Source organism: Camellia sinensis, chromosome 5 (assembly GCF_055761805.1).
Source record: "Camellia sinensis isolate YWXY chromosome 5, ASM5576180v1, whole genome shotgun sequence".
In the NCBI taxonomy this organism is placed as follows: Eukaryota; Viridiplantae; Streptophyta; class Magnoliopsida; order Ericales; family Theaceae; genus Camellia; species Camellia sinensis.
In genome coordinates this window covers 45403010-45425824 of record NC_138965.1, presented here as the reverse complement: position 1 = coordinate 45425824, position 22815 = coordinate 45403010, and the positions used below count along the sequence as shown (strand labels likewise).

At 36.9% G+C, this 22815-nt stretch overlaps 1 protein-coding gene across 1 annotated transcript in view; it reads right to left on the bottom strand.

Annotated features, from left to right (window-relative positions):
* The window catches only part of LOC145790601 (shaggy-related protein kinase kappa-like), a 38895-nt gene that overhangs the window by 5222 nt on the left and 10858 nt on the right, over positions 1 to 22815 (bottom strand). The window contains exons 6-10 of the mRNA XM_082868756.1: positions 21843 to 21917; positions 8654 to 8710; positions 8432 to 8572; positions 8268 to 8318; positions 6551 to 6646 (exon numbers count right to left, since the gene is read on the bottom strand). Coding sequence (XP_082724882.1) covers positions 6551 to 6646; positions 8268 to 8318; positions 8432 to 8572; positions 8654 to 8710; positions 21843 to 21917 — 420 coding nt within the window. The remainder of the gene's footprint in view (positions 1 to 6550; positions 6647 to 8267; positions 8319 to 8431; positions 8573 to 8653; positions 8711 to 21842; positions 21918 to 22815) is intronic.

The following is a 22815-nucleotide window of genomic DNA, read 5'->3' as shown; positions in this document are numbered from 1 at the left end:
GCACTTTATAACATAACAACAAAGCATGAATAAGAGAAGCTAACATCCAATAGTTTCACTGCATGCACAATGCATCAGTGATATAACTGAGACGCCAAACACAACCTTACCAACCCAAAGTAAATTTAACACAGGTAAGGCATTTGTTGCAGTAGTTTGCCTAGGTGTTGTGTGCAACACTAAGCAGCCCCCAGCCATTCCATGCTGTAATATGCTTCTCTATATTTTCTTTTTATATAAATCTGTTAGAATTTACTATCACCTACCACACTTCACCTACTCTCCACCTACCACTACCACCTACCACACTTCACCTACTCTCCACCTACTCCCAAACACACTCCTATATAATAGGAATCCTTGTAATTGTAATTGACACAACAAACAAATATACATAAATCAATAATACAATTCTCTATTTTTTTTTTATACATTAAATTTCTACATGGTATCAGAGCCATAAGATTTAGGCCCGTATTTTGTTTTCTCACCGGCGGGCAGCCGGCCGGCAACCTTGCCTTCGCTGCCCGCTGGAATTTTGTACACATACCTTCACTTTCCTGCATCTTCCAACTTTCTTACAACTGTTGTCCCATAGATTGGCTTCATATCTACCAGTCCATCTATGCCTTGTGACATCTCTATACTGTGAAGTCCTCTGTCCAAATGTATCAATGGACTTCCTATGGCCAACTTGCTTCTGATCAAGCTTCTCAGCCCTCTCTTCTTCCCCTCCTTGAATGGTGTTTGGTACACCTCATGGCCTCTAAATGCATAGTAATTTGACTGTCATGGGTGTTGTTAGGGCACCTACCAAGTGTGCCTCTGTGGGTATTCAAGGGATTGCTTGGGTTTTTGGTGGTATGATCTTTGCCCTTGTCTACTGCACTGCTCGTATCTCAGGAGGACATATTAACCCAGCAGTGACCTTTGGATTGTTTCTGGCAAGGAAGCTGTCCCTAACAAGGGCTGTTTTCTACATAGTGATGCAGTGCCTTGGTGCCATATGTGGTGCTAGTGTTGTCAAGGGCTTCCAGCCATCTATCTATCAGGCAAATAATGGTGGGGCCAATTTTGTGGCACATGGTTAGAACCTTTTCAGAGGACTACAATGATTTGAATGTTGAGCCTTCGTTTGGAGAGACCAATCTCGACTTTGAAGGCAGAGAGAGGAGCACTAAGGAAAGCACACCCATTCTTCTTTTATTTATTTAATCACACTCACCAAGTTTGTTTCACTCTCATTATCACATTCATACACACCGGTATCATGTTGTCTTCAACTTTCTTTTGTTTATCATTTTAAAATACACCCTTATCATGTTGTTCCCCACCTTCTTTATTTTATTTATATATATATATATATATATATCTCTTTTTATTATATTCTATTACTCAAACTCTCCTCCATTTGATTTTAAAATCACTTATTTTTTATTTATTTTTTCCAAATCACTTTTCCTCCTTTTTAAATACCCCACTTTATTTTGAAACAATCACACTGATATTTTTCATATAATCCATCTATAAATATTTTTTTTTTATCTATTTTCTTTCTCCTTTGTTTTCTTTCATTTTATTTTTATTTTTTCAACACATAATTTTTCCATTCAAAAAAAAAAAAAAAAAAAAAAAAAAAAAAAAAAAAAACAATTTACAAATTTGCAAAACAAACCATATTTTATTCATCTCAGGGCTCAACCCCGATCACAATTTTACAAAAACAAAAAAAAAAAAAAAAAAAAAAAAAAAAAAAAAACAAACAAACAAACAAACAAACAAACAAACAAACAACAAAAACAAACAACACATCCACAGGCGGGATTTTTTTCTTATCTACTCTGCCGCCGGTCTCTTCTTCTTGCCTCCGTCCTGTGCGGCCCTTGACGGTGTTGCCTCCGTGCTTCCTAGACCACCAAGCAAGTTGCCTCCTCCCTGCTCCTCCACTACAGCATACGGTGGACCTCCAAATCGGAACATCACGGTGGCCTTCCGCTTCAGCTCCTTGTTTTCTGTCTTTAGCACACTTATCTCTGCTCGCGCATCCTTATACATGCGTTGGAGCAGAGCCAGCTGGGAGTTTAACTGTTGCACCTCATTTGTCCTGCTCTGCAGCCGGTGCGACAAGTTTGTGACCGCCGTCATGGACTCCACACATGCCTTCAAAGTATACTGATTAGCCTCCACATCCGTTTGCACTGCCATTCTTTGCTCCACAGACCGCATCGGAAAGTTCAACGGAGCAAACTCCGGGGCGCTTGGTTGAGGTTCACTGGCCCCCGCACCAGTTATTTCTCTTGTGGACTCGTTCAGTTCTGGAAAGAGCGTGAGCAGCCCACGGGAAGAGGAGGCCATGTTCTGGGTAGCTGGACGGGAAGAAGAGGCCATGTTGCTGAGTGTTTCAGAGATGGGTTGGTTACAGAGTATTACAGAGTTTCTCTCTCAGCAAAGGAAGAGTTTTTTTCAGAGGATTTTCAGAAGTTTTTTGTCTGCCTCAGCCTCTGCCTCAACCTTGGTTTAAATAGCCAGGGCCGATCCGCGCATCGCGCGCCACTTGCCGACAGCCGACCAACGGGCGCGCAAGCCAAGGCGCCCACGTGCCTCGCCATCATGTCAGGCACACCTTTTTATGACTTGGGCACGCCTTTTGATGGCACGCCTTTTTATGGATTGGGCACGCCTTTTGATGGCACGCCTTTTGAAAAATTGGGCACACCTTTTGAGGGTGCGACTTTTTAAGGGTCCGACAAGACTCTGTAAACTGTCCCGACATAGATTCCGGTTAGTTTCTACAAGGGTCCGACAAGACTCTGTAAACTGTCCCGACATTGATTCCGGTTAGTTTCTACAAGGGTCCAGCAAGACTCCGTGAACTGTCACAACAACTGTCACAACATTGTCTGCTACAACGGTCCGACATGACCCCATAAACTGTCTTCTACATCGGTATGACACCACCATACAGTGTCCTCTACAACGTTATGACACCCCCATACAGTGTCCTCTACAACGTTATGACACCCCCATACCGTGTCCTCTACAACGTTATGACACCACCATCCAGTGTCTTCACCAATGGTCTGACACGACCATACAGTGTCACCTATCCTCTTTTATTTTTATGTATTTTCTTGTTTTGTTCCTCTCTTCAAACTCAAGTTGGTTAGTTTCTATCCTCCTTGAGTTTGCGGGGGGCTGTTAGAATTTACTATCACCTACCACACTTCACCTACTCTCCACCTACCACTACCACCTACCACACTTCACCTACTCTCCACCTACTCCCAAACACACTCCTATATAATAGGAATCCTTGTAATTGTAATTGACACAACAAACAAATATACATAAATCAATAATACAATTCTCTATTTTTTCTTTATACATTAAATTTCTACAAAATCCTTTCAAGTAAGACAAACATGTCCACATCCCAAATGGGACTTAAACCCTGAAAATCCATATTGGGGGTCAAAGGATACCCAAGCTAACATTGGTAATTAGATTAACATGGAGTAAACATAACACAAATCACGCCTTGTTAAATTTATAGTTAAATTGATTCAGAATCCTCCTCCCTTACTTTCTCTCTTCATTTTCAGCTTTATTACTCTACTCCGAAGGATCTTGTAAACTAACTCCAAACATTTACAAAGGAAAGCTATTTGCTATACAATTCAAACCTGCATATAATCTACGAATTGTAAAAGATCACCCAGAGGGAACCACCATAAGATCAAGTACAAAGTAATCCTGAAAACCTCTCCAATAAACCATCATTGACAAATGCTATAAAGCACACTCATATCATATACTAATGTTCCTCGGATACTCACGGATAGGCATCCTATACTTTCTAAATGTATCCAATACTTCATGTTAATTTTAAGAAGTACCGAACATTTTTCGGACACTCTAGGTCATGTATACAAACTATTATCAAATTGAGATTTAATTATTTTTGCATAGTACTAGTGTATAAATTGTTAGAATAAATACCATAATAGTTTTCCAATATTTTCTTATTTCTTACCAAAGTAGAAAATAGTGAAATTACAGTACCCTACATTTTTAGATTTTACCAAATTAACCTTTTCAAAATAAAAGAGTAAACATACTATTGGCTCTTCAACTAATATCTAATTCCAAAAAAATGATTTATCACTGTTTTTTGAGCTCGTGTATAATATAATAATAAAAATTATAATTTTTTTCAACGTATCCTGGCTGTAACCATCACCTTTTTTTCTTTTTTTCTTTTTATAGATTTTACCATATTGCAGTATCCATATCGTATCTGTATTTCATATCTGTATCCATGCTTCATAACCACATCAAGCACAAAGGCACCCAAACTTAGGCTTTTAGCCTCCCTACCTATCTCGGCCCCTCACTAAACATGAAGTAACTTCACTATTGGTCTAGGAAACACACCACAATATGTCAAACAACATCCATAACAACAACCAACTCCTCCATAACGAATGAGAAGGTGATCAACTAATTCTATCACACCTTGCACATGAAGCAAGGTTTTCCTTCTTTTAGAAATGAGGCGAAGGTTGCAAGTCCATAAACATTTTTTTATTTTTTGATAAATGGTTGGAAGTCCATAAACATGTGCCACATGAAGCAAAAAATCAAATTTTCATTGCACTACGCATTTTAAAGTAGTGCAGGACTAGCTAAGAAAACAACATTGTACAATACCATCTGAGGTTACAAATGGTATTAGAGCTAGCACCAACATAAAATGAGGGGCAGGTCCCACAAGGATACATGCATGGCCAGCTATGGAGACATGTTTGTGTGGGTCCCACATAGGGATGCATTAGGACGGGTTCCGGATGGTGACATGCTTTGGTGGCTCCCACAGGGGATGAGCTTGAGAATCTTGATGTGCTTGAGCAGGTCGCATATGGGGACGTGTAGCGCTTTAAGGCCCCGTTTGTTTTGGGAGATAAAATGGAGGGGATTGTTAGTGAGAGGATTAATAGTGAGGAGTTGTTAAATTATTTTTATATAAAATAATAAAACAAATAAAAAATATAAAAAAATAAACATTATATTTTAAAAAAAATTCCCAATATATAAAAAATAAAAAAAATAAAAAAATTTCTAATCCCCTCACTATTTTTCTAATACCATCTCTACCTCCTCCTTACCAATCCCCCTTCCTCCTCCTTACTAATACCAAGGGATTACTAGTCCCCTCCTCCCTATCTCTCAAAACAAACACCCCATTCTCAATCCCCTCCTCACTATCAAACCCAATCCCCTCCCCACTATCAAACCCAATCCCCTCCCCATAACCCCAAACAAACGGGGCCTAAGGGGGTGGATGGGGCTGATCTGAATCCAAGAACCAAGAGGCTTGAGGCCAAAATGGATGAGAAGAGCTGAAGGTTGCAAAGTCCATGACTTGTCCGACATCGCTTGGTAAGGTGTATGTGAAGTGTGAGTCTTGAATCTTTATGGTATAATGCATTTTGAGTTTTTTTGTTTTTTCCTTCTGTTTTATTTGAGATTTATGTATCTCAGTTGGAAGCGAGTTTTTTCTTCGACAGGAGCAAGTTTTTACACAAGGTTTTACTTAGGAGCGCGAAATCGAGTTTTTGAGTAAGAAATATCACCCTAGTAGGAGTTTCTTGCTACTAAGGTACCACCTCACTTCAATAATCTTGCATTGGTCCACAGATTACATGCAATAGTCACATGTGGTCATATACTTTGCCTCAGGGACATACCAGGAGCGCAGGTCATCGGCACCACACATCCACATAGGATATCCTAAGCACCATACCCTCAGGTATCTCAACAAAGTGCTTTCAATTGTGACTACATGGGATTTGCAGGCGAATTTGTTTCAGCTCTACTAGGAAATTAAACTAGGATGAAATTCAGTTTAGGTCCAAGGACATATCCAATACCTAATCTAGCCTATCAAGCCTTTCCTAAGCGCAGAAAGCCATTTTCTTTTTAGCCTTTTCTCTTGTACTTGTAAAGCCATTAATTTAAACCAAGAAGTTCTTTATCTTTGTACAAGCTTAGGGCAACTGCACAAAAGAGAAAACAAAATACGACATAGTTTGAGTTCACCATGCGGCAAGGCACCTTATATGGTGTTTCCGCCTCTCCACCAACCAGCAAACTTTTACCCAGAAAATCTTCCGGTTTCAACTTCCAACCAATAACCTCAGCCAGATCAAAGTGAGAAAATACGAGAAAACAATAAATCCTCATGGTCCAACGACACGAAAAGACTTCACATTACCATACTCAAACTAAGCATGTATTATATTCCAAAGCCTTTCTAAGGCTTCATTATGGCTCACTTTGCCAATCATTCAGTTGGGTCAAACTACAAGTCTAAAACAGGCACAACACAACGCCATCACCTGGACCACAACAATGCAAGTACTAAACAATCAAGTCACAAGTGCTAAACCTTAGCGCCACATACATATGGTTGTCATGAAAGGTATTATTTTACTGAGAAGCCACAAAATAAAACAAACAAAACAAAAGCAAAAAATATAATAGGACATGCCTTGTGCCATGGATGAGCCTTTATCTGAGGAAACTTAAATTCAGTATAGTTTGGATTCATGCATTTTATCTCCTCCCTGGTAGGTGTTCCCAAAACCTGTACAACAATGTAAAAGCCACAGAATCATTATCTTTAACTTCTGTAGGGGATAATTCAGATAAATTGCTGTTTTCAGAAACTGAGGGATGATGAGAGTTATTTGTTGTTGTTGGCAAGCTTAAGATTTTTCTGTTCTGTATGATGCTAAAGTTATTTTTCAATTTGTTTTGGAAGCTGCCAATACCACACTAGAGTTTTATGGTGCCACACCTATTTAATGAATGTTATGTAGAAAAGACACTTTCATCCTTATAAATCAAAGCTTTTAGCCCTTTTTGACTTTAATTTTGAAACTGCCCCTTTTATTTATCAAAATATATAAATTTGAAACTGCCCCTTTCTTGATTTTTCTAGATTCCAGAACTGTCCCATTTGCTTTTAAATATGTACCTCACCAAAAGTACATCTAAGACTTTTTCTTGTTCCATATTATTAAACACTGCAAACAAACCCATTTCTTTGATCAAGAAATATAATAAAATCATTCCTATGATATATGTAAGTTCAACTCCAACAATCAAAAAATTGTTAAAAATTGTTCTTCAATGTGTAAAAGTTTGTTCGAGTAGTAGTTCAACTCCAACTCCAACTAAATTTGCGAAAGTGATGATTGATTTAACATTAAACTGAAATACTAATTACTCAAATTTATATTCAAATGCAAAGTTAATTCATTAAACTCAACCAAAAAATAAATAAAATAAAAAATTAGTGGCCCAATTACTTTCATAATTTAGAATGAATGTCAATCTTTCTTCATTTTTTTCTTTCTGGTTTTCATTTTACGATTAATCATCTCATGTTCCCAAAAAGAAATCCTAAAGAATGTAAATGGTTTAGTTCATTCTTATGTACTGGAACTCAAGCCTTCGAGATTGACTCTTATATAAAATAAAATTTTAAAAGAAAATTTTAAAAAAAGTCAAATTTAAACATATTTTAAAACTTATTAGGTTTTCAAGTCAGGTTTAAACAACCCACCAGTACTCATCTTGAAAAAAAATAAAAATTTAAAAGAACTATAATAATTAAGCTACTTGACTTCGACTTATTATTGACTCGACTAAACATTGTTTGAGATCGGCTTGAAAACTAAACAAGTTAAGCTTGAACACATTTTAAACATTGTTAAAGTTTAAATTAAGCTTAGTTATCTACTACTCAACTCAGTTGAACTCGTTTATTGAAGGCCTATTTGTACTTCATCACTTGCCCACGAACATAAGATTATGACATTTTCAAAATAAACAATAAAAATAACATATAAATTCTTTAAAATGCTCTAATAGAAAATAAAAATAAATATCTAAAATAATGACAGTTTCTTAAAAGTGACGCTAATTAAAAAATAAATCCTAAATATTTAATTATAAATAATTGAGCTAAAAATATATAACTTGAATGTGACACAAGTGATAGTTGGAGAGGTATTTGCGTATTAGAAGCACTCAAGCCTCATATTGTAATTGCTTTTGGTTTCAAATTTTTTTAAACTCCACCTGGCAATCATTTTGCTTGTACTAATGATTGATAGCTGTCTCAATTTCCAAGTCAATGCATCAACTAATGATAAATCTTTCGGGTCAGTCAATTCACAAACTTATGAGATATAACATACCTTGATAATCTCAACCAATTGATCAACTCCACTCTCTCCAGGAAACAAAGGCTGTATGATAAGTCAGTAAGAGTCTCAGATTATAACTTCAAATCATTTATGGAAACTAAAAATTTCACAAAATAATTATACACAAACAAAAGCATATAAGACAATTAAACTACCTGTCCAAGAAGTAATTCAGCCATCACACAACCTGTAGACCATATATCTATTGCAGTAGTATATTCAGTGGCTCCAAATATGAGTTCTGGAGCACGGTAATATCTTGAACAGATGTAGGAAACATTGGGTTCTCCTTTCACCTGACACAATGATGAAACAATTAATTCAAGCGAAGAAACAAGATACAACCATCAATAACAAATGTGGTATGAAATACTTACCAAAACTTTTGCACTTCCAAAATCACACAGTTTCAGCTGATGCGAATGTGGATTCACCTGGATGCAACGATTACAAATTTATTATTTTAAAATAAGATAATGATGGAAATGTTTGCAAGATACCACAATAGAATAAACTGCCATAATGTTAACCTATCTAATTTTGAGCCAACCATAATCTTTATTCCAACCTAGACGGACACAATGTCTCACTTGGCGTTGGTGACAATCCACACTCGACTTGACACAGACACAACACTAACATATCAATTTTCAAAAATGCAGGCACGAAACGTGAGGGGCACACGCAAAATATAAGACTTTATATATATATTATATTTATATGTCATACGTATGAATATTGTATTCAAAATTTTAAATATATATACACAACATAGCATGACTCTCTATTATGACACTTTTGCACTAAACCTCCATAATGCATAAAACTCGACAATTAACCCCCTGGTTGTATATGAATCACAAATGCAAATGACGCTCTTAGCAGAAAATGTTAATTTACATTTTTTCCATTAACTATTACACTACCATTATCCTACTCCATCCCACTCAATCTCCCTCCCTTCCCAGAAAGCACCATCTCTCTCACTAAAAAAGACCACTACCTACCGGCACCACTATCACCCCTCCCCTACCAATTAAGGCCGACCAAAACACCCCTCACACCACCCACAAGTTGGGCTCCCAACTAAATCAATTACCCAGCTCTATTGACTTCACAAACCTCATTTGAAGGAACTTGCAACAATAAAATCAAAACAAACCATGGGTTCACATGATAACAAACATGAACGATTTTCTATTGAGAATTAATTAACACAAAATTGTATGCAAACTTCCATAACAAAGTTTGCTAACCCAAGCCACAAAACAATTTGAATCCCCAAATACAGGCAAAGGAAATGTTATATCCTAGCAAGCTATCCCTTTCCTATTCAAACACATACACGCAGTCTCCCACATTGTTTCTTGAAACAAGTGTTCCACATTATACATATGTGTATATATATCGAAACGGAAGCAATGGGATAGCTTCTACATCTAGAATGGGTTTGAAAACGCCCTCTAGACCACCAATGTACCTTCCCCCCCCCCCCCCCCCCCCCCCCCCCTCCAAAAACCCCTTTCCTCCAAACATTCTCTCCTCCTCCACTCTCCCTCTCTCAGTAGCTGCCCCCACCACTTAATCTAGTCACATTGCTCTCCCTCCCTCCTTCCTTTTTTTATCATAGAGAGCAATGTGGACCCAATTGTTTTTTTATTTGAAACATAATACATGTATGGATGGATATACAGAATCTATAAGGACATGTTTGTTTATGCAAAAAAAGGCAACAAGAATCAAGGGCATTTTCATCCTTCAAATTCAATTAGTTTCTCATGTGTTGCTCATGTGACATGTTTCCATCCAAAACCCCAACAGATGGCTAACGGAAGGGGTTTAATGTCACAAGATAAAACTGTAAAGGGGTTAACTGTTGAATTTTAAACATTAAGGGGATGTTTGTTTGGAGGGACTAAAAAGGGGGATTGAACTCCATGTCCACCATATCAAGTAGTCTATTCTTTGGTTGAAAAATTGTAGGTTGGACCCATATGTGGGACTATCCTATCGTGGGGAGAGGAGTGGCATAGAGTCCCTAGACAAGCCCTTCTCTGGATTAGCTAATAAAAAGCAACTCCCCCCCCCCCCCAAAAATATATATATATATATATATATATTTAGGAAATGTTTGGTTTAGTTTTAAAAACTAATTTTAAAGTTTTTTTTTTTAAAAAAAAAAAAATTAGTTTTGTGAAAAAAATAAAAAATAATTTTAAAAATAGTCATTTTTGGACATTTAATCTCATGACTAAATAAATATGGAATATCTATCATTTCCAACCAAATAGTCCAGGGACTATGTATCCCAAGATTCATAGTCTAATAGACTACAATCCACCCTTATCTAGTCCATCCAAACAAACATGCCCTAAGGAGGTAAAGTGCGAAAGGATCATAACTAAGGGAGGTTTACTATAATTTCCTCCAATAAGTAAAAATCTAAATTGTTTTTCTTTCATCATTAGATCTTAAGTTATTTTGTTCAAACTTATAATGCTTTCATGTGTCTAAGTGATGTATACATGTTTTCCCAAGTGTTCAAATAATGGCTGAGACTATTTTTTTTTTTTTTAATTTTTTTTAAATAATAGGACATGCATGGACATGTGTCCAATGAGTGTTGAGAAGTGTCAAACGAGTGTCATATCCAACATCTATCAAACACAAACACACCACCTTCTTAGTAATGTTCGTGCTTCATATTTTATAACTATTAAAAACATCTTTTCATATTTATTCTACCCCCAGAAATTCTACAATTACAAGTCACTCTATTACTTTTAGTTTGGTATCTTATTTTGTAAATTTTACGTTCTCAAAACTATTTTAATCTTGCAAAAGTTCCACCCTTTTCCTAGGGACTGAAGGTATGCTACCGCGTCAATAACTCCTTTTTGGGTCAAGACTAATTCTAGAAATGCGCACATCACCAACAAATCTCATTCATCAGGTAAGTCTAAAGAGAGTCAAAATTGAAACATTTGGTTCTTTAGCCATGGCTTGGACTTAACTACCCGTCGAGGTTCATAAGTGTTCTACCTTTTGGATTTCCTTTCTGATCATCCTCAACAAGAAAACAAAAAAAAAAGCAAATACTGAAGTACTACCTACATTAACAAACATAATTTGAAGAAACTCGGTGAAACAAACCTTGATGTGAGTAATTGCCTGGACCCCCAAAAATAGCAATGATAAATTATTAATCCAAACTTCAGCTTTCTAGTTTCTACTAGATCAAATTTGGTTCATGGTTTAATTGCAGTGGTCCACTCCCCGACCCCCCTGGAACTACAAATCATAACCATGTCGCAATTTTGTAAATACAAAATTTCAAAAAAATCTACCCATGGGTTCCATTTCTTGAACATTATGCAAATTTTCTTATCTGGCACTTCATGTGGGCATATGGGCGTCAACATATATTTTTTTATTAAGATTTTCTTAACAAGGCACCAAAGGGAGACCACCCATATGCACCCACTGAAATTTAACAAACCCCAACAAAATCAAAACAAAATATATATATATATATATTCAAAACCTTCTATACAACACCTCAATACTCAAAAGCAAACTCCAAAAATTGATCTAGAAATGGATTTTTAAATCTCCAAATATCAACTAAAGGAAAGTGTCAAAAATCACCTACCCCATCAAGAGTCCTCCAAACTGCTCTCCCCATGTGAAACATATCAAACATATAGGCACCAAGAGTCCTACCTCCCTTTCTCCCCACTCTTCCCTCTTCTAACTATGAATAAAGTCCAACCATCCACGGGACTGCATACATGCTTAACATCATCACTCAAAGTTCTCTCTCCATCGTGCAATGAGTGAGAAAATGATTGTTGATTCTCCTTCTTGCTTACACATGTAACACCAATTTAAAATGATTTTCCACCTTCAAATCAAACTAAAAATGGTCAACATCTTTTCATGCACCACCATCCACATCTATGTTACCTGGAACGTGGATCGTTCTGGTATGTGGAACGAGAACGAGAACGAGAACAGAAACGGAAATGGAAACGGGAACGAGAACAGGAACATAGTACACCACATGTTCTAATATGTGGTACGATAGAAGTAGGCTTGTATATATTATACTTAAGAATTTAAGGTACTTCTAAAGTAATTTTTTATTTTAACTATTAGATATCCAATATAATGTAATATTTTCTATGAGCGTTATGACTCATTTTTTAATGTTTTGTCTTGTCAAAACTTAACTCACCTTAGATTTTAGTTCGTTATATTTGAATTTTTTCCTCCTAAGGTAACATTTAAGGACATATATTGACAAACAAAAAAAAAAAACTTTTGAAATCGCTTTGGAACACTAAGGCTGAGTTTGGCATCTTCAAAAAAAGTCAAAAAGTCACTATCCTATTTAAGTCACATCATCTTATTTAAGTCACATCACCTCTCTACCACATCACTTCAAACCCAACCCATATTTCATAAAAAGTCAAAAAGTGCACTTATTTAGAACATCCCAAACAACCCCTAAATTTATTGTTTTGGAACAGAAGTATACCATGTTTCGAAACGTGCGTACCAATACGTAATTCGCTAAGATATTAGCGTTTTCTGGTAACATAGATCCACATAGAGAAAGCAACCTTAGAAGGCACCTTTAAATGCCAAATTCCCTTTTAATGAAAAGAACCTCTACTATCTACCTAAGCCTCCCAAAATGATTTCACCTCAAAATACCCCAATGATCAAAATTTCATTCCGGTCCGTTGTTTCAAGTAGCTTCGAAATGGAAACATTTCAAAAACGTTTCAAAAACGTAAGGGAAACTGTAAAAGAATCTGAAACGTTTGAAAATGTTTAGTAACAAAAACTAAAATATATATAAATGTTGATACATTTTCAATAATAAAATCATTGCATGTGTTAAGGTCTATGAATATTAGAAACCAAAACTATTAAAGGCTTAGTTGGGATACAGATTTACCATTGTCAAAAAAAAATTAAAATGAAAAATTCTAGCAATAGTAGAGATGAAAATAGAGAAAAACAGTAGTTTGTGCTTGTGGTAACAAAGAAAGAGAATAAGTGACTTAATCGTGCTTGTTTTATATTCTCCTCTCTATCTCTCCCTTTCTCGTTTATAGTTTCTCATATTCTCTAATACGTTTAAGATTTTCTTAATATGTACCGGAATAAATGTTTCTTTATGTTTTGTATTGTTTGTGTTTTGTAATTATTATGATGTTTCAGTTAGTTTTGGTGGAAACATTGGAATTTTCTTACTCCACTACTGTTTTGTTTTGGTTTCCTAAGAAACGGAAACGTTTCGACTGTTTTGATAGGGAAAAAAATGAAATTTTGTTTCTTGGTACCCTGATCTTGACCTCTTTCATCTCATGATAACTTTCGGATGGGATTTATAATTTTTTATGTACATGTGCTGTACAAAGGTTACGTCCCTTCTAGAGTAACTGAATATTATCAAAAGAAGAATAATAATTAAAATATATAGGGTGAATTACACTAACGAGCCCTGTAGTTTGGGACATGTGTCATTTTGGTCCCTAACCTTTCAATTATAATACATTTAAACCTAAATTTTAAATCTCGTTTCAAATAAGGATAATTGAAGACATTGTTGCTCCATTTCAAAGGCAAAGTCGTCAATTTGATAAAATATAAACTAGTTTGATAAAAATAATTATCAAAAAATTATTTTTGAATTTTTAAAAATTATTTTTACCCACTAAAGATAAAATTATGTAAACCAAACCAAACCAAACCTTAAATCCTATCAAAAAATGATAAATCTTTTACATTTTTATTTTTTAATTTTTTAGCAAATTAATTTTTAGTATGTGTTTGGATGATAGATCATGTAATGGGTGGCTGTTTTGTTGATGTTTTTGGATGGTTATCATGTAATAGATGGTTATATTTGTTGTTAACAGATATTTTTTGATGGTTATCATGTAATGGATAGTTATTAATTTATTAGGCTTTAATATGTAATTGATATGTTTAATATACGAAATGTTTTTAGTTTTAGATTTTTTGATTTAATAGATTGGTTTAACAATGACTCAAATTTGTCACCATATTTGACTTATGAAAAAATAAAAACTAATTTAACAAAAATAAATATCAAAAGAAAAATTATTTTAAAAAATATTTTTACCCTCCCAAAAGATAAAATTATATAAAAAAATAATGTGTTTTTAATTTTTTTTACCAATTTAATTTTTAGTTTCTCAGAAAAAAATTCTAAAAATAGATTCTAAAAAGCAAATCAAACTGAACTTTATAACCAACAAAATTCTAACATAATTCATTTAAAAAAAAAGGCCATTACATTTCAAACAACATACAAATTAACCAACACAAAATAAGTTGTATAACAACTTTGCCCTTGAAATGGACCATTTGCAAAGAAAATATCTTTGATTGTCCTTATTTGGAACAAGATTCAAAATTCAGATTCAAATGTATCACAATTGAAAAGTCAGAACCAAAATGACATAAGTCCCAAACTACAGGGACTATTAGTATAATTCACCCATATATATATTTCATCCTACACACCTAATTGTGGTATAGCATATGAAAGGCCAAGAAGATTAACCCATAAATCTACTAATCAATCAACTCTCTTCTAAAAGAAATGTCTCAAAACACTTGAGAGTTCCCTCTTTCAGAAGTTAATTTTGCACATATGCATCTCTATCAGCAGCAATTAAAAACATAATAATCCAAAGAAGCGAAAGCCATCTCAAACTTCGCCCCACACCGATATTGTGTCCAAAGGTGACCAACCCTCTAGCCTTACAAATACCCTTCCAAAAGCCCTTTCCATGAGACAGAGATGTGTATGTTAATAATGTTAGAATATTCATTTATATATTTGTAATTATCTGTTTCCTGATTTTTTGCCTTAGGGCTCTCCTTGTAAGTTAGGTTAATTAATATAAAAGTGAATGAATTGATATTCATTCACTAAGGTTTTGATTTTACCTAAATAAACATGGTATCAGAGCCCAAACCCTAAACCCAGCTTCTTCTGCCACCTTCCATCACCACTGTAAAAAAAACCCATCTCCAGCCAACCTACCACCACCATTTTTCGGTCTCTCATTTAACTATCTGGGGATTGCGCACACTGCAACAGGCCTTCCAGGCTCAACCGACAGCCGTCGGAGGCCATAGAAGCCAGGACGACACCAGTCGGAGGTAACCCAAGACCAAATGACTTCCGCTAGGGCTTGCGCACGCAGCAGCAGGCCTTCCAGGCTCAGCCGACAGCCGTCGGAGGTCACCCAGGACCAGACGCCTTTCGTCGGAGTTCACCAGGACCAAACGACACCTTTTGGCAGTTCGACTGTCTATTTAAGTCTAGTCGGCAGTCCCTTTGTTCTTCTAGCTCTCGCATGTCTCTATGAGGTTTGGTACTGATATACTGATCGTGAAACCTTAAAAAAAAAAAAAAAAAATTTAATTTATTTTTGGGTCAATAGATGGCCCCAATAATTTGATTTTCATGCTCCCATAGTGGTATGTGATTGTCATTATTTGGTTGTTCTCTTCCTCCCATAGTTGTGATTCTGCTGGTTGTGATTTAAATAAGTAGCATACTCAGATGGCCGAAATTACTAGTGAATCCACCACTCGTATCCAGCCACCTCAAGTGGAGAGTCTCATTATGCCTACTCAATCCGAAAACTACAATCCTAGCCTCAAAATTACCACCTCGTTGTTTAATGGTCAGAATTGTCTAGCCTGGTCGCAAAGTCTGACTCTTTTTTTTGAAGAGCAGGGAAAAGATGGGTTATGTTGATGGAAGGGTTCAACCACTAGGTCCCAATAATCCTGGTTATGACCAATGGGAGATTACTAACTCCTTGATTATGGGGTGGCTTATTCATTCTATGGTTCCGGATATTTGTGAAGGCTACTTGTCCATGGAAACTGCCCGGGATGTTTAGGAAGCTGTGGCTGCCACCTATTCTTGCAAGGGCAATTTTTCGCAAACCTTTGAGTTGCGTCGTTCCATCGAGCGCTCCGTATAGGGGGAGCAGACTGTTCTTCAGTACTTTACATTTATTAACAATGGCTGTAAACGTCTTGATCACCTGCAGGACTATAAACCGGTTTGCACTACTGATTCCGTTGGCTACATGAAGTTTATTGCACAGGAGAGGGTCTTCAAGTTTCTGGAAGGTCTTAATCTGGAATTTGATCCGGTTCGGAGTCGTGTCCTTGACATGGATACTCTTCCTTCTCTTCAAGAGGCCTTTGCTTACGTACAGAATGAGGAGAGTCATCGTTCTGCCATGATGCCAACTGCTTCTCCAGAACGCACTGTCTTACTTTCCGATCCTTCTCGGGATGGGACCAATCTGCCCGTGCTTCTTCTAATCCTTTTACAAAGGACCCTTTGTTTTGTGATTACTGCCACAAGCCACGACATACTCGTGAGACTTGTTGGAAGCTTCATGGGGCTCCATCTGGCGGTCGAGGTGATCGGTCTGGTTCTCACGGAGGCCGGTCCAGCCAGTCTAGAGGACGTGGCTTTAATCCACGGGCCCATCAGTCCAGCGCAGTTGGCATACTTGATTCCACTCCAGCCCCAGTTGGCTTGTCCTCTGATGGGGTATCTGGCCTGTCTTCTTCTGAGTTTGAGGATGTTTTGCATCACTTGTTGGACTGCCGGTCTTCTACCACTCCTCCGGATGCATCCTCTTCTTCATTTGCCCGATCAGGTAACTTAGCCTCTCTTCCCAGTGCTTTCCTATCCCATAAGTCTGTCCCATGGATTATTGATTCTGGTGCCTTATATCATATGTCTGGATCTTCTGATCTTTTCTCCGACTATAAGCCCTCTTCAGGACACGACAAAATTCGCATTGCAGATGGTACTATTTCTTCTGTCTCTGGGAAAGGTTTAATTCGTGCCACTCCTACCCTTCCTCTCTCTTCAGTTTTACATGTTCCTAATTTCTCTGTTAATCTTTTATCCTTGAGTCGTATTACTCAGGATTTGAATTGTAGTGTGACTTTTTTCCCTAATCATTGTCTTTTTCAAGACCTTATCACGGGGAGAGTGATTGGCAGTGGTAAAGCAGACCATGGTCTCTATATCTTGGATCAGGCTGATAAGGTTGCACATCATTCTATCCAGTCTCCAACCACCAAGGATGATTTATGGCTGTGGCATCAACGTCTTGGTCATCCCTCTTTTTATCTGCTTCAATATTTATTTCCTTTTGTTTTTACCAAAAATAATGTGTCTGACTTTCAATGTGAGTCTTGTCAACTTGGCAAACAAACACGAGCTTCTTTTGCTCATTGTATTAATAAAAGCATAATTCCTTTTTCTTTAATACATTCTGATGTTTGGAGTCCATCTCGTGTTGTGTCATTGAAAGGCCATAGATGGTTTATCATGTTTATCGATGATTTTTCCCGTACTACTTGGATGTATCTCATGAAAGAAAAGAGTGAGGTTTTCTCTGTGTTTCAAAATTTTCATAAAATGCTTTGTACTCAATTTGGGGCTGTTGTCAAAATCTTACGTTCTGATAATGGGGGTGAATACATTGATTCGGGGTTAGAGAGATATTTTTCCACTCATGGCATTATCCATCAGACTTCTTGCACCAATACCCCGCAACAAAATGGGGTGGCGGAGCGTAAGAATCGTCATCTTCTTGACATGGCTCAGTGTATGTGTTTTTCTATGGGTGTGCCTCGGTCCCATTGGGGCGAGGCCGTTCTCACCGCTACCTATCTCATTAATCGTCTTCCTACTCTAGTATTGCATAAAAAGGCTCCTCTCTAGGTTCTCTTAGGGTTCGCGTCTCTGTTTTCCGTTTCTCCAAAAATCTTTGGGTGTGTCTGTTTTGTTCACAATCATTCCCCTACTTGTGATAAGTTACCCTCGCTCTCTCAAGTGTGTTTTCCTCGGCTACTCCCCGACTCAAAAGGGATATAAGTGTTATCATCCTCCTTCTCGTAAGTGATTTGTGTCCATGAATGTCACATTCTTTGAGTCCCAGTCTTACTTCTTGTCTTCTCCGGTGCCCCAGTCATCCCTTCAGGGGGAGCCTTGGTGTGAAGAGATTCCTGTTGTCCCTGTTACTCCTATGGTGGAATCATTTGTTCCTCCACCACCTATTGCTGAGACTTAGACTTTAATGCCACCAAGGACAAGGAAGGGCAAGTTTATGTCAAGGACAAAGACAGACAGAAAGTTACTTGGACACAAAAGACCACTTATGCTCACCCCCTGCCATATCCTACTTCTGATAAGAGTCCAGGTAACTTTGACCATGTTATTTTTCTTGAGTCTACTGATATTGCTATTCCTGACCTCAGTTGCACGAAGCGAGAACGGGGACGGGAGCGGGAGCGGGGGAACGTGGCCAACTTAGAGGAGTCGTAAATTAGGAGCGCTTATGTATTATTTTTATTAATTATATTTTATTTATTATAATGAATAATAAATTATGTTAAAATAAATAATAAATAAAAATTAGATGTCTTATTTTATAAATTTTTTAATATTTTTTTATTATATATGATTTAAATAGATTTCTTTTAAATAATTAGATGATTTATTACGTGTTAAAAAGTTAAGAAATAATTGTTAATACAATAAATAATAAATAAATATTATATTATATTATATTATATATGATAAAATAAATAATTTTTTATTTTACAAATAAAAATTATATTGTTTATAATAAATTATATTATAATTTATAAATTATAAATTTTATATATATATATATATTATATGATAAATTATATTATATATATCAATGAAAACGGAGAGGTAAAGAGAGAGAGAGAGAGAACATAATAGATCAGAGAGAGAGAGGCAAGAGAAGCGACAGAGACGAAGAAAGAGAGGCAGAGACGAAGAGGAGATCGAGGGTGAGAGAAGCGAGAGAAAGAGACGAAGACCTAGGGCTTCGAAGAGAGGGACGAAGACTAGGGCTTCGACGGGGAAGTCAAACGGCGAGATCGAAGTCGTCAAATGGCGCCAGTGACCAGGTACTCTCCTTGCCCTCTCAATAGTGCTCCCTTCTCGCATCAGATTCGCGTTTCCCTCTCCTCAGATCCGCGATTCTGCTGCGATTCTTCCTCAGAAGCGCAAAATCGCGCTTTTTCCTCGGAGTCGTCGCCATCTGAGACGATTCCTGCTACTAAGTTCCTGACACTACTGATCTTGATATTCCTATTCCCAAGAGAAAGGGTGTGAGATCTTGCACTCAACATCTTATCTCTAATTTTGTGTCATACTCTCATTTGTCGTCCTCATATAGAGCCTTTGTGTCCAACATTTCTTCTGTGAGTATACCTAATCATTTTCAGGATGCTCTCACTACCTCTGAGTGGAAACTTGCTATGATTGACGAAATGAAAGCACTTCGTAAGAATGGCACTTGCGAATTGACTAAGTTACCTAGGGGCAAGCGACCTGTGGGATGCAAATGGGTGTATACAGTAGAGCACAAGGCAGATGGCTCAGTTGAGCGTTATAAGGCTCGACTTATAGCAAAAGGTTTTACTTAGACATATGGGGTGGACTATCAAGAGACATTTGCTCCAGTTGCGAAAATGAATTCTGTTAGGGTACTCCTTTCTCCTGCAGCTAATTTGGATTGGCCACTTCACCAGTTTGATGTGAAGAATGTTTTCCTTCATGGTGACCTAGAAGAAGAGGTGTATATGGACATTCCCCCTAGTAAAGGGGAAGGTATGTCGACTTCGAAAGTCACTATATGGTCTCAAACAGTCTCCAAGGGCTTGGTTTGAGAGATTTTCTCAAGCAATGGTGAAGTATGGTTTCAAACAAAGTCATGCTGATCATACTCTATTTGTTAAACATTCCTCCCATGGTAAGACGACGGCTATCATTGTGTATGTGGATGACATAGTGCTTACAGGGGATGATGTTGAGGAAATTCCTCTACTAAAGATGTATTTGGCAAGTGAGCTTGAGATCAATGACTTGGGAAATCTGAAATATTTTTTGGGTATTGAAGTTGCCAAATCCAAAGATGGGATTTTCATCTGTCAGAGAAAATATGTCCTTGACCTATTGAAAGAAACAGGGATGCTTGGAAGCAAAGCCAGTGACAATCCTCTAGAGCCTAACTAGAAACTGAGTGATGATATTGGAGGAGCAGCTGTTGATAGGGGGAGTTATCAGCGGTTAGTGGGTAAGCTCATTTACTTATCCCATTCTCGTCCTAATATCGCTATTGCAATTAGTATAGTTAGCCAGTTCATGCATGCTCCTCATGCAATACACTTGGAGGCAGTTATAAGGATTCTAAGATGCTTAAAATCTTCTACTGGAAAGAGCCTTTATTTTTCCAAACACGATCATCTTAGTGTGGAAGCCTATACGGATGCAGATTGGGCAGGATCAGTAACTGATAGGAGGTCCACTTCGGGGTATTGTACCTTTGTTGGAGGGAATTTAGTTACTTGGAGAAGTAAAAAACAGAATATGGTTGCCCGGTCTAGTGCGGAGGCAGAGTTTAGAGCCATGGCACAAGGTGTGTGCGCGTGCTCGTGGATCAAGTTGTTGAGTGATCTGGGGATAGATCAAACGGATTCCATGCGACTATATTGTGATAATAAAGCTGCCATCAACATAGCTCACAATCCAGTTCAACATGACAGGACAAAGTATGTTGAGATTGATCGTCACTTCATCAAGGAGAAACTCACTAACGGCACAATATGTACTCCATTTGTGAAGTCTGGTGAACAACTCGCTGATATCCTTACAAAGGGGGTTGGGAATATCCCGTTTCATGATATTCTTCGCAAGTTGGGGATGAGAGATATCTTCGCACCAGCTTGAGGGGGAGTGTTAGAATATTCATTTATATATTTGTAATTATCTGTTTCCTGATTTCTTGCCTTAGGGCTCTCCTTGTAAGTTAGGTTAATTAATATAAAAGTGAATGAATTGATATTATTCGCTAAGGTTTTGATTTTACCTAAATAAATAAATAAAAGTGTGGCCAGATATGTAGATTCCTCTTGTAAAAAGCGCACCTATGGATCTTTGCCATGTTATATACTAGAAAACTACAAGAAGTTTGTTAAATTATTTTGTATGTGCCACTAAGAATGCTGATTTATCAAATAATTTATATAGACGAATGTTAACATCCCCTCTATTAGGGTCACATTAGCTTGCTTCCATCATTTCATTGGGCATCATAATCCAAACTCAAATTTTGGTAACATCCCTTCTATTTCATTACTTTTTATTTTCATTACAAAAGTTCTATTCCAACAAGAATTGCCAGGAAGGCTGCTATTATCACCTATTAGAGGGAACATTAGAATTTCTATTATACATAAATTAGAATTTGAATTGCATATTGGATAGTGTGCACAATTCTATCGTTTTGGCCCAGCACGAAGTGAAATATGATAATATGCATATTTTCTTGTAATAAGCAGTAAGACGAATGTGCATATTTTCATATCATAACCAGTCACGCGCAAAAATGTCCCAAGTATCAAATCATCAATCCTCAAAGAAGAGAATCTTACAAGCAAATTCTGAGGCTTGATATCGCGGTGGCAAATACCAATACAGTTATGCATATAAGCAAGTCCTCTGCATATCTGCACCAAAAATAAGAGAAGAATTCACAATAAATTAGAAATTGAAGAGCTGATTTCAATTTCATAAGAAAAAAGTGGAAAAGTAAGCTCATATGCTATATATATTGCAAACTATTTCATATTGACATCACAAGTTTAATGAAAAATGCCTAGATCTTCACATGCATGCATTAATGAAGCCTGAAAGGCAGCTACAGGAGATGTCTAAGCTTTTCCCTTAGAGCATAGCAATAAGAATGAAACAGCTTTTACAGGAACACCACAATGCGACATTTGATGCCGTCATATTAGCATTCAAAGATTATATAAAACGTACTACAATTGTAAAATAAAAAGAATCTGTCTATATATACACATAAAATATTGACCTTCATAATGATACCCACAATATATCACCTTATTATCCAGATTCTCATTCATACTGCCAAACATGATTACACAGGTATAGGCATCAACTCAAAACTGCCGATAATATAAGCCATCAACCTAGAGCACAGGTACTATATCCAAAAAGGTTTAGTTAATCAAATTGGAAAGTGGCCTCTAGACATGTACATACCAAAAAAACATATAACAAACAATGATCAAACATTATATTGATCAAATTGGACAAGTTTCACCAAAGTGCAAAGCATGGTTGCCAAAATGATTGAAGGCATGTTAGCACCAGAGTCAATTATCATCTAATGAGCCCAAACCCATGTTGGCATGAGCTGTCCATATCAAAATTTTGCCGGTCTTGGGTATAAAAGAACAACAAACTCAAATGGCATCCCCTTGGCTAGCCTTTTTGGTTGACTTCCTGTACTATTGTTTATAGTATCAACACAACCCACACACAAAAATGTCGGCTTGGGGTCACTGCAGTACAGGGTCAGTGTTCAATGAGATCCATCAT